The sequence below is a fragment of the Pyrgilauda ruficollis genome, unplaced genomic scaffold (assembly GCF_017590135.1).
Source record: "Pyrgilauda ruficollis isolate IOZ18807 unplaced genomic scaffold, ASM1759013v1 scaffold44, whole genome shotgun sequence".
NCBI lineage: Eukaryota > Metazoa > Chordata > Aves > Passeriformes > Passeridae > Pyrgilauda > Pyrgilauda ruficollis.
Genome location: NW_024525934.1, coordinates 1,668,791 through 1,681,182, shown reverse-complemented (window position 1 = coordinate 1,681,182; position 12,392 = coordinate 1,668,791). Strand labels below are relative to the sequence as shown.

The following is a 12,392-nucleotide window of genomic DNA, read 5'->3' as shown; positions in this document are numbered from 1 at the left end:
CGCTGTGCAGCAAAGTGTTTGTTCATTGAATTGCAGCACCTGATTGCTCCAGTTAGAAACTGTGGTTAAAACTGCAGCCCACTCTCCTCCTGTGCCCAAGGGGAGAAGCAGCTGCTCTCTGTCTAAACAGGCTCTGGTGTGCAGTAGGAAACCTAAGGTCTACTTGTTTGAAAGATTTATGGGTATAGGAAAGTACTTACTTTTGTGCAACAAAAGAAGGGTCAAAGAACTCAGACGTAATCCTGTTTGCATACAGGGAACAACTAGTCATAGAGCACAACCCTGAAAAGCATAAGACAAACCATTCAGTGGAGCTGGCAGCAGAGCTTTGGGCCTGGCCCTGAAGTCAACGAAGTCATGGCGGATTGTGCACAGGTTTCTGCGGAAAAGAAGCGGCTCCGGTATGACTTCAAGTATGCAAACTGATAGAAATAAAGTATATTTACCAGAGAGTATGAACATCAGTCCAGCTAAACAAGCTATTTTTGCTTTAGTCTGATCAGAGCCTCCGACTTTTGTACATTTCATCCCAACCAGTCCAAAAACGGCACCGAAGAAGCCCAGACAGACAGCGGAGATCATCAATCCTCTGCAGGCTTGGATGTAACCTGTGAGAGAAAGAGCAAGGCTAATGTGAGAACTGGGACCACGACAACTTTTGCTGTAGTTTTCCTCCCTCTGTGCAGCATCAGGCACTCACTATTGCAAATGGAATCGGAGTCTGGCTGGAACAGTATCCCTTTATCACTGAGTGCCCAGCTCATAAGAGTAATACTGTGGCACTCAGGGGTCCAAAACATTTTCCCATGGCACTGAGTATAGCATCTGCAAGAGGTTGTACCCATGAGGTTTTGAAGAGCAGCTCCACGTGGCCTGATCATGTCACAAGCTGCAGAGCCACCCTGGGCACTCAAAGCAAGTCTTACATCCGTCCACTTGTGCACGTGTGTCACAGGTGCGACATGGCTAGCAGTGAGGCTGGCAGCAGTGACCCTGGCTGGGGCCCTGGGCCTTCCTGGGCCTGCCTGGATGTGCCACTGATTGGATTTGGATGTGCCCACAAGGCCCTCATTCTGCAAGGAAGTCAGCCATGCACTCAGCTCCATGGACAGCAGTAGTCCCTTGGGATAAAGGAAATTGCTGCCGTATTTAAACCTGGACAAACAGCTTGCACCTGGCTTCAGCCACAAACAATTTGGCTGTGCTGCCCAAGACTGCTCCCAGAGGGACCTGCCAGGGCAGGACCCTTCAACGGGACAATGGGCTGCTTGGCCTCTTCTCCCTTCTGAGAATATCTTGTAATTGAAGGACTGTGATAATCTCATATCGCTGCTTACGGGGTGGAACGCTGCAATCTTACACACCTGAATAACCATCACAAGATGTTTTTCTTCATAACCTGTTGTTACATCTCATTTAAAATGAAAATGAACTCCCACTATTAGGGCATTCATTCTTTTTGCTTTGATCTCCAGTGGGTGGAAATGCTGAGAGCTAAACCACATTGTCATTGCCTATTACACCAAATTTTATGTAAAAATAAATAAACAAAAAAACCCCACCAAATCCTGCATTAAAGTTTTAAATGTGTAAGAAAACAATATACTAAAGCAGGAACTAGAGGATATCTGATGAAAACAGAAGGCAGCAGATTCAAAACAAAAGGTATGCTTGCTTGTAAAATGAAGCTGTGGAATTCCGTTCTACAGGACGTGTGGACACTAAGGGTTTACTGAGACTCAAAAAGAGACTGGATACGCTCCTGATGAAGAAGTCTGTGTCTGGCTGGCAGGGCTTAGAGATGCAGATGGCTACCACAGACACTTGGCCACCTTCTGCTATCCTTACTGCCACCTCCTTTAGCCACTGCTGAAGGTATATCAGCTCTAGGATGACCACCCCGTGCTTGAACAGTGTTTTAAATCCCCCGTTGATTCACAGCTCTGAGCAACAAAGCAATTTGTAGCACATAACACCCCATTTTAGCAGGTCTGCTGAACCTGGGAGCTGTGCTGCCCATCTGTGAACACAACCTACTGGCATTTATCTACCTCTGCTGGCACACAGACTGGCTACTTCTTTCTGTAGCCCACCCGCTCAAGAAAGACACAGTCAGTGACATTAGTGTGACTGTCATACGGCCCACGTGTTGGAATGCAAGAGAGTGATTTGTGCAAGACACAGGTTTGAAGATAGCAGCCTTGCTTTGTTAATTTTTGCTATAGGCATGGAAAACTTGGCTTATGCTGCTTTAGGTGGTGTGTAATGTATTTCTTGTGGCAGACAGGTAAAGCACGAGATGAAGACTGGAAAGGAAGCTATTATTTCTGACAGGTCCAATTTATTGACAGTGTTAGTTAGCTAATTGACACATTAAAGTGCTGAACCATGAACATGTTTACCCGGAGGTCCTCTAAACTTTTATTTATGTCTGAACCTCCTAGGAAAACCAGTAAATATTCACCCCAACTAAAATATCCAACACTTGCTAGTAACCACAGGGCTGAAATTCAGTTTTTCCTGAAGGTCAATAGACAGTTTTAAAATAGGTAGAGGGTAGTGAGACAGCAAGAAATAATTAACTCACTCACTCAGAAATCATTTTCAATTATAAACAGCATGAACTGGAGGACTGCTCAGTTCTGCTGAATGAATAACCTTTCTCACTAAATAATTCACCGAATTGGGCAGGCCAGCTATAGTAGGGCTTGTTTCAGTTCACCAGAGCAGTCAGCCAACTGGCACACATTTTTAAAACAAAATACAGGAAAAAAAAATCCCAATTTACACCAGTACTGTGGAAAAGCAGAAGGCTCTAGTAGTCCCACGAGGTTGAGTGGAGCATTAGGAAGCATGAAAGGTTGAAATCAACCTTTTCACCAAATCAAACCTCCTATTGCTTAGATCCTAGATTCAAACTCTGTATAACATTTGGCTCCAAGAGGAGCTAAACCTCTTTTTTGCTTTTAAAAAAGCAAGATTACATTGGGCACCAAGACTTATAAGGCTTGCTCATCTTGAAGAAGAAAAGGATCTCGGCAGACCTTACAGCAGCCTTCCAGAACCTAAAGTGGGCCTACAGGAAAGCTGGAGAAGGACTTTTTACAGGAGGACAAGGGAAAATGCCTTTAAACTGAAAAAGGGCAGATTTAGGTTAGATATTTGGAAGATATTAGATATTGGGAAGAAATTCTTTACTGTGAGGGTGGTGAGACACTGCAACAGGGAACCCAGAAAAGCTGTGGATGCCCCTTCCCTGGAAGTGTTGAAGTTTGGATGCAACTTTGAGCAACCTTTGAGTAGGAAGTGTCCCTACCCATTGTAGGCAGGTTGGAACTAGATGGTCTTTAATGTCCCTTCATTGTAACCCAAAACATTCTGTGATTCTAGGGTAATTAAGAGGAGTGTAAAAGGGAACTGTCTATTTTTTCACAGTCCTCCACTCAAGACTAAAACCTGTCCTTTCCCAAATGTTTATGTTCTGTATTTGCACCAGCTCCTGCTGGAAAATTGTCATGTACTTACCAACCAGGCAAATGAAGTTCCCAAGCAGCAAAAAGCCATGTCTTAAACAGACAAGCAGACAAACATGCATTGCTCATAAAGTCATGTTTAGCAGCATTCCAAGAGAAACCTATTTCAAGGTGTTTTTTTTTTTTTGGGGGGTTTTTTTTTTTTTTTTTTTTTGTTTTTTTGTTTTTTTTTTGTTTCAAACAAATGTGTTTTGTCTTGCATTGAAATTAATCTTGTTAGAGCTTCATCTTTCTTGCCTCACTGCTCTCACACTTGCCTCATGCTTACAAAGACTTAGAAGGCATTCATGTACTCATATCATATGACACTGGAAAAAAATATATATGCAAAGTTCTGGGGATTGCCACTTTCACAATAAATGCCTCTGGTGGCATTTTGCAGTCTACATCACGTGAAGTGTAAGAGGTTGCCTTACAGATTCAGCACAGATTCCTTCCAAAAGTACACACCCATTGCTTTTGTATGTCTTTCTAAGCTCTAATACCCTCTTTTAGCTCATAATTGAATTTTTGTTCAGCTCTGTTCTTGCAAAAGGTCATCAGATCCACTGTAGGAAACATGGAAACTGATACGTCCTCTTTTGGGGAGGTGGTTTCATCAGTAAATTTCCACCTATGACCAGTGGCACAAAAAATAAACCCAAAATGCCTTTAAGCCCCACAGACAGGAAGAGCATTTTTGCTTGCATAAGGAATGTGGGGCTCAGCACTTAATGAGGGCTGGCCAAATTGGTTTCTTCTACAGGAATGCATAAAGGTGGAAGGTGACCACAAGCAATTTTCTCTGGAAGCCATTTGTGTGGAGTGATGGCCTGAAAGCCATCAGGGCAGCCCCACTGCTGTGCCATCCCACAGCAAGCTGGGCAGGACAGTCCAGGCCCACTCCATGACAGAAACCAAAACAAGAGTAAAGAGGAACCATCTCCTGAACACCCCTGACCCTGAACTATGACACTGCCACACTGGTGAAAAGGTTGATTTCAACCTTTCATGCTTCCTAATGCTCCAGTCAACCTTGTGGGACTACTAGAAGGAAGGACTTCTCCTGCACTCCACAGGAGAGCTCCAGCAACTGGCGTAGAATCACAGAGTCATGGAGGTTTGGGTAGGGAGGGACTTCAGAGGTCGTCTGGTTCTTACCCCGTGCCATGGGCAGGGACACCTCACATAGACCAGGTTTCTCAAAGCATGGTCACACTGATTTCTTTCCCCCTCACTTTGCCTCTGATCCCCTGGAAGACCTGAGCAGTCTCTTGGGACAAGAAGTCCAGCCTACTCAGAGGTTTCCAATTTGACCAAAAAAAAAAATTTCAGTGCAAGAGGAACTGCTCCGAGAGGCAGATCCTCTCTATCTGTGTGACGAAGGAGTGGAGCCGACCCACATTTCCCTAGGACAGCAGAAATATTTTTAGGAATTTTTCAGTCGTGCTCTGCCATTTTGATGACAGTAACATATTGTCACTACATGTATCCTTACAGGGTTATTGTTTCTGCTCACAAACACTTCCCTGAGAACAGAAACCAGATCTGCCCTGTTTGTGTATTCTGAGTCCCCCACCTGAGGATGGAGTCAGGAAGTTCCCACATTCCCAGTCACAGGGAACGGGATCCACCTTGGACATGTAAGTCTGGGCAAAGGGGAAGAGGAGGGAAGGAAGAGGCTAGACAAGGGCTGAGGCAGACTTGTCTACTTGTTGAGACACAAATTCTTTAAGCCACGAGTGACACACCACAGCCCTGAAGTGCACGCCCCCACGGGGGAAGGGTTAGGGTGAAGAGGGGACATACACACCACAGTCAGCTGCTGACAGGTTCCCTGCAGAGCCTGTGACCACAAGGAAGGGAGTCTGGGCTAGGCTACCCACTGAAAGCACCCCCGACTGCAGTGGCTGCCCCTCTGACCCCGCCCAGCTTGCCAGGTCTGTGCTGGGTCAGGAAGGGGGTACATCACTCTCCCTCCAGCCTGCCTTTCATTCACGCTGTGCCTGGGTACCAGAATCTGGCCCCACAGCACTTAAAGATGCTGTTGAGAAACACTGAAGCCAAGAACTTTCCACTACTGAAAAACAACCTGGCCAGAAGGGTTGGGACAGGGCCCTTCCAGACGTGCATTGCAGATTCACTTCTGTCCAAAACGAGTGGCTCTTTCACTGGGCACAAGGCACCTCAGAAACTCATTCTTTGGCCAAGTGGAATGCGCTACCCAACACACATGGTTTCAATGCACAAGCATTTGGGGGAAAGGAAGGAAAGGATTTTGCTGTCAAGTGTTGTCTTCTTTTTGAAAATTTAAATGTTCCAAATTCTTCATACTTTGTAATTGCGCTTTTCTTACTTTAAAAACAGATTCACCCAGACCTAAAAGAACAGCTAAACAATAGGTTCAAGGGATCCAAAAGGTTTCGCACCAATGATCACTCCATGCCTGCCTGCACAGAGACCCCTGCTCCTTGCCCAGTCCTGGAAATTACACTCTCAGCTGCTGCACTTGGCCACAGAGTGACTGATGTCAATGGAGGCCAGCCAGCTCTCCTATCCCTTTAGAGGAACTGGCAAATTCCTCTGCTGCCACAGGGCTGGGTCAAAATAAAGTCTGGGAACAGCACTTCTTCCCCCCGAGGGAAGCATCCCACAGTAATGGTGCTAAAGGGTTGCCTGTGTTACCTCATTCTGGCATCTTGGCGTCTTTCAGCCTTTTCTACATACAGAGGTTAAAGGTTTTCTGATATTGGCATTAACGTCATGTCCATATTAATCCCCGTTAGTATTAATCTCTGTTAGTGATTAGATTAACAGACCTTCCTTTCCTCTTAAACAGAGCTTTTACACCAAAATACCTGCTCAGACTCCAGTGCAAAGGGAATGTCTTGCCAGACTGTGAACAGTAGGCATGATCTTTTGTGAGTATCAAAGCCACTGGCACACTGCATATTGCACTCATTTATAACTGTAAAAACTTAGAAAAGGTGCCATAATTTTAGAAGCCTTTCCTCCCTTCCTTTACAGCCACTTCTGAAGCTATAAACTGATGTCATACACACTTCTCCTGTTTCTACCGGCCATGATTGGTGTGGATTTATCAACTAAAAGTTTAGTTGTAAAGATTTCCTGCAGTGAACCAGTTTCCCAGTACGTCTTCCTGAAAGGGCAAAAATGTTGCCCCTTAATGAGGGAAGAAATGCAGCACCAACTCAATCTTTGGTCTCAAGCCCTATAGCAAAACTCTTAGCTTTGCTCCAAAATAACACTGCCCTAAAGCTGAGCAAAGCTATGCATCCCTTCTGCATACCTTTGCATCCCTGACTGCCCCGAGCTTTCACACTGTCATTTATCAATGAAGCAATTACATCTGAGTTAATAACCACTTAGTAAAACCAGCAAAGGAACATTAATTAAAACAAAATGACGCCAAGGCTTGTTCTTCTCCACCGACCGTTGCATGGCTGGCAAAACCATAAAAAAGAGGAATGTCACGACAGTCGGAAAATAAATTGGCAAGAAAAATCTGCCTGCGTTCTTCTTGTGTCAAATCCACACACACACACACTCTTTTGATGGGGAAAAAAAGGCAGGTAGTGACAGCACGAGAGCCCAAACCGGACCCTTGGGCACCAAATATAATCTCAACTAGTGGGTTTTTGGGAGGAAAACCCCCACTTCCACAGGTGCGCACAAGCAGCACGCTGCCACCTGCCTGGGGACACGGGGGCACCTGCCCATGAACCCGCCGGTGAGCCGCCTTCGTCCGGGTCCCGCCGCCCCCCGGCCCCGCTCGGCGCACCCCGACCCCGCTCCCGCCCGCCCCGCCGAGCGCGCCCGGGAGCGGCACAGGGGACACCGGGGAGTGTCGGGGTGGGGGCCAGCGGGAGCCTGACCGTCCAGCGCCAGCATGGATGGGAAGTCCTTGCAGTTGGAGACGCCGGTGGAGTCGGTCACGCAGGTCTTCCAGAGGTTGGCCCAAAAGGTGGCGGTGGTGATGACCGTGCCATCGATGGTGGACACCTTCCAGTAGTCGGTGGGCAGCGTGGAGGACACCAGCACCCATCCCGAGATGGTCAGCAGGAACGCGATGATCTCCGCCGACGTGCTCGCCATGGGCCCGGCAGCAGGCGGCGGGCGGCGCGGAGCCGCGGCGGATCCCGGCGGAGCCCGGGGCGGCGGATCCCGGCGGAGCCCGGGGCGGCGGATCCCGGCGGCAGCGGGCGGAGCGGAGCGGAGCCGAGCCGAGCCAAGCCGAGCCGAGCGGAGCCGAGCCGAGCCGAGCCGAGCGGAGCCGAGCCGAGCGCGGCGGGGCGGGGGCGGCGGCCGCGGCCGCGCAGCCCAATCAGCACCGGCAGCTGCCGGCATCGCCCCGGGAGCGGCCCCGCCCCGCCCGGCCCCGGCATCGCCCCGGGGGCCGCAGAACGGACCCCAGCACGGCCCGGCGGGGTGCTGCTCCCCGGGGGGGCGAAATGAACCACACCCGAAAGCAAACAGCGGCGCAAATCAGCCCTGTAATTTGGGGTTAGATTCCCCTTCCTCCGCAGGTGCTCCTGCAGGGGTCGGCAGGGGACGGCAGCAGCGGGACAGGTGCGTCCTTAGCATCTCCTTCCCAGCTGCAGGTTTGCGTCTCTTTCCGCATGACCCCGCGCCATCCTCCCCACAAATATCCTCGCCGGGAGGGTGGCTTCGAGGAATATTTGTAGAATACAGGTGTGCCGACCGTGAGCGCTCCATATTCCTACAGGGGCATAAGCTTTTGAAATGCATAACAGGGTTTTTTAATCCTCTGAATTTCAACTGGCCCGTGATATTATCCAGCCACAAGTAGTACAGCGTTTCGTACCTGTTTTTGCAATGTGAGGTGATGAACTTGGGATTTTCTACCTCAGTTTTCGTGCAGTGGCATTCAAGCCTGCAGCTCACAGGTGGAGCATTATCCACAGTGGTTTCTCCTCGTTTGAAGTTGTTTACTTTCCACATCAGTAGTATATTTGCCATTGATGTGGAAAGTACACTGCCGGTCTTTACTTTCCTCCTATTTATGTCAAAACTATTGTTACATTTTCTAAACCTTTTTGCCAGATGGGCAATCACTGGAGGATAAGAAGCCATATTTGCATCATTATTCTTCTGATGAATGCTCTTTGGTTTTGCCGTGTGGACACAAACCCGGATGTAATCACCTTACAGACATATATTAAAAAAAAAAAAAAAAAAAAAAGAAAGAGAAAGGAGAAAAACCTCAGAGCTGGGCGTACATTTGGATGTGTGTCAGAGCTCAGTGGGAACAGGGTGTATCCAGCAGGGTAAAAGGGGGTCCACAGATGCATTTGCTGAAGCAGTGGCTCTCTGCCTGCTCTCTGCCTCCTTGGTACCATCTCCATGATATTATGGTCTAGTTATCCTAGGACATGGCAGCAGAAGGGAAAAAGGAAAGAAAGATTTTTTGAATATTGCCCCCCATCATAGTGCTTTGGGCTCTTGTAGGCTGGAATTATGTTGGTAGTGGTAAAGTAGATCAATCCAAGCTATCAACTAGGATCTAATCAAGTCTGATGTAGGAGACTCCAGTCCAAACTCAGGTCATCGTGTTTCTTGACATGGGAAGCTCACCTATTGTTTTGTTGATAGCAGTGCTTTGCTTGTGAATCCAGGGAGTAGCATTTGGGCAAAGTTTGGCCAGGGCCTGTCAGAACTTTTTGGTGCGCTGTCATGCAATAACCAGAAGGCTGGAGCAAGTGTTGAAGGACAGGAACACAGCCAGGACACCTTTAGGCCTGAGTGTGAGCTCCTGAGTCTGGGAAGGAGAAGAAGTTGGTCTTCCTGAAGAGCACATGCAGCGCTCCCCAGAGGGCCAGCAGAAGTGGCAGGCTGGTGAGTGACCCTGCTGAGGGTGGGCAGTGCTGCTGAAGCTGCCGTGGCCTCTGACTGTGATGTCCAACAGCCATTTGTGCTGTCCCAGACCTTGGGCTTTCAGGAGAGCCAGGCTTGGCTGCCATGTACTGTGTGGATCCATGCCTCTCCAGAGCCACCTGTCTGGTGCCAGAGACTTCAGGGTGAGCCCATGCAGGTGGCTTAGGACAAATGAAATTATTTCAACCTCAAATCCACTCTCTCTCTGCCAATAAGGCCCCGTCAAGCAGAGCTAATTTATACGCTCATTCCCTTGTAAGCCCTGTTTTATCCAGAATGTTGTAAAGTGTCCTGAGTGTACATGAGAACCAGACTTGCTTTGGCTCCTCCTTTCATCTCCTGACACTGCTGCTTCTGAGGATGTTTGATGCTACTAGTCCAGTTGTTACCATCTTTCTCATCTAAAATCAGAGAAATATGTTGCACTTCTGATCTCAACTTTGGTGATCTAAACCCAAAAGGACACAGTGCACAGCTGAGCGTTCCCCCCAGGCTGAAGAGTAAGGGAAGTTGCAAGAAGATACTCTTCCATTGTGACATCATGCTGGCTGGAATCTGTAAGGATAAGACATTGGAAAACACTCATCTGAGAGGCTGTGTTTCTCCCTTGTATATTTTTTTCAGCTTCTTTGTCTTGTGCAACTGCAAGTCCCTTTACTATCAGCTTAACTCATGCATCTTCCAGTTTTCCAGGATGCTGTGGCCAGTTGATGTGGTAGGAGCTTTAACATCCATATGAAGACATTTCTATATCTCTCTTCAACCTCTGTCTTCCTGCCACCATAGTTGTGGCATTGGATTTCTTACTTGGCTTTCTTAGCTATTTATAGTTTATGTTGTAGAGCAAAAGACTCTGCCTTTGTTTTTTTTGGTGGTTTTTTTTTTTTTTTTTTTTTTTTTTTTTTTATATTGCTTTTTTGGGTTTTTTTTTTTTTTGTTCCTGTGCTTTGGAACAAGTTATGACTTGGGAAGTTTTTGAAAGCTCCTCAGGCCACTGCGGGACTGATTTCTGTTTTCTTCTGTTCATAAGTTGATCATGTCAATACAATCACACAGTTTTGTCCTCGGTCATTTGACTGAGTATGGGGTTTATTCCCTTGGACTTAAGAAAGGTGCTCATGTCTTTTTTTAAGAAAAACAACCCTTGTGGTTCATTTTTTGTGGCAAAATTCATTGATTTTTGGGCACAAAAGTAGCATTTAGGGGAGAAATATTATTATGCGTCTAGAGTAGGCTATTTCATTTGGAAGGGACCTGTGTTGATCATCTAGTCCAGCTGTCTGACACTTCGGAACTGACCCAAAGTTAAAGCATGTTACTAAAGGTATGTCCAAATACCTCTTAAACACTGACAGATTTGGGGCATCAACCACTTCCCTAGAAAGCCTCTCCAGGGTTTGACCATGCTCTCAGTTATGAAATGCTTTTCCTAACGTCCAGTCTGAACCTTCCCTGGCGCAGCTTTGAACCATTCCCACACATCCTATTGCTGGATTCAGAGAGAAGAGATCATCTTCAACTTCCCCTCCTCAGGAAGCTGCAAAGAGCAAGGAGATCACCCCTCAGCCTCCTTTTCTCCAAACAAGACAAGCCCAGAACACTCAGCCACTCCTCACAGGACGTGATTTCCAGCCCTCTCACCAGCTGTTGTCCTCCTATCGATGCATTCAAAGACCTCAACATCCATCTTAAATTGTGGACCTAGCACTGCACACAGCACTCTGGGTGAGACCACACCAGTGTTAAAAAGAAAGGGATAATCCCCTCTCTGGGCAGGCTGGTGATGCTCTGTTTTATGCACTCCAGGAAGGGATTTGCCCTCCTGGATGCCAGGGCACTTGGCTGACTCACACTGATCCTACTGCTGACCAGCACCCCCAGATCCCTTTCTGCAGGGCTGCTCTCCAGCCACTCCTCTCCCAATTTATACTTATTCCCAGCATTACTCTGTCCTAGGTACAGAAACCAGCATATGGATTTATTAAATTTAATCCCATTAATGGGATTAAATTTAATCCCATTAATTGCCCAATGCTCCAATGTATTGAGATCACTCTGCAAAATCTTTTGTCCCCCAAGTGTGTCAACAGCACCTCCCGGGCTGGAGTCATCAACTAATGGTGTGTTCAAGTCCTGCATCCAGATTGCTGATATTGAACAGATCTGGCCCCCAGGAATGAGGGGTGAGGAACACCACTGGTGACCACTGACCATCCAAATGCAGCCCCTTTGTACAACCCTTTGGACTTTGTCCTTCGCCAGCACACCATGAATCCATTCATCCCGCAGCTGGACAACTTGTGTGGAAGGATGCTGTAAGGGACAGTATGAAATCCCTGACTTAAATCCAGGAAAACTCCACACCTTCCCTCCATCCACCAGGTGGATGACCTTATAATAGAAGGATATGAAATTAGTTACACAGGATTTTCCCTTTGTGAGCCTGTGTTGACTGTGCCTGGGGATCGCATTGTTCTTTAAATGCCTTTTGACAGTACCCAGTGTGATCTTCTCTGCAACTTTTCCAGGAACTGAACTAAGACTAACAGGTCTGTAGTTCCCTGGGCCTTCCCTCACATCCTTCTTGTAGATTGGAATAACATTGGCTAGCTTCCAGTCAGCAGAGACCAACCCCAGGCTACTGAGGGTTTTGCACTACATACATTCTACAAATCAGGCTGGAATATTAATAAATAGTTGAATTTTTATAATGTACAGACTTTTGATTATATTGTCATGTACAGAAGAACCCTTCAGAGACAGTTTTGCTCTCAAGTCTGAAATACAGGATATTATTTTAGCTCTTGCAGGCTCAAAATTACAAGTAATCATTATTGCCTCATAAGTTAAACACTGGATGACAACAACATTTGTTCTGCAGCCAGGATAAGCAGGCCAGGGTCGTCATGCCTTTGTCCTGGAGTAATTTTTCTTGTAATTTTACCATGCATAAGTTGGGCAACT

At 47.1% G+C, this 12,392-nt stretch overlaps 1 protein-coding gene across 3 annotated transcripts in view; it reads right to left on the bottom strand.

Moving 5' to 3' along the window:
• Positions 1–12,392, bottom strand: part of CLDN10 (claudin 10) — a 53,813-nt gene that overhangs the window by 5,385 nt on the left and 36,036 nt on the right. Inside the window, exons 1-3 of one of the 3 annotated variants that reach the window (XM_041478294.1) lie at positions 7,409–7,635; positions 447–608; positions 201–282 (exon numbers count right to left, since the gene is read on the bottom strand). In XM_041478294.1, the coding sequence (XP_041334228.1) occupies positions 201–282; positions 447–608; positions 7,409–7,628 (464 nt within the window). In that variant the 5' untranslated portion in view covers positions 7,629–7,635. Of the gene's footprint in view, positions 1–200; positions 283–446; positions 609–7,408; positions 7,636–12,392 lie in introns of those variants that run through there. The other 2 variants (XM_041478296.1, XM_041478295.1) reach the window with 2 other exon arrangements.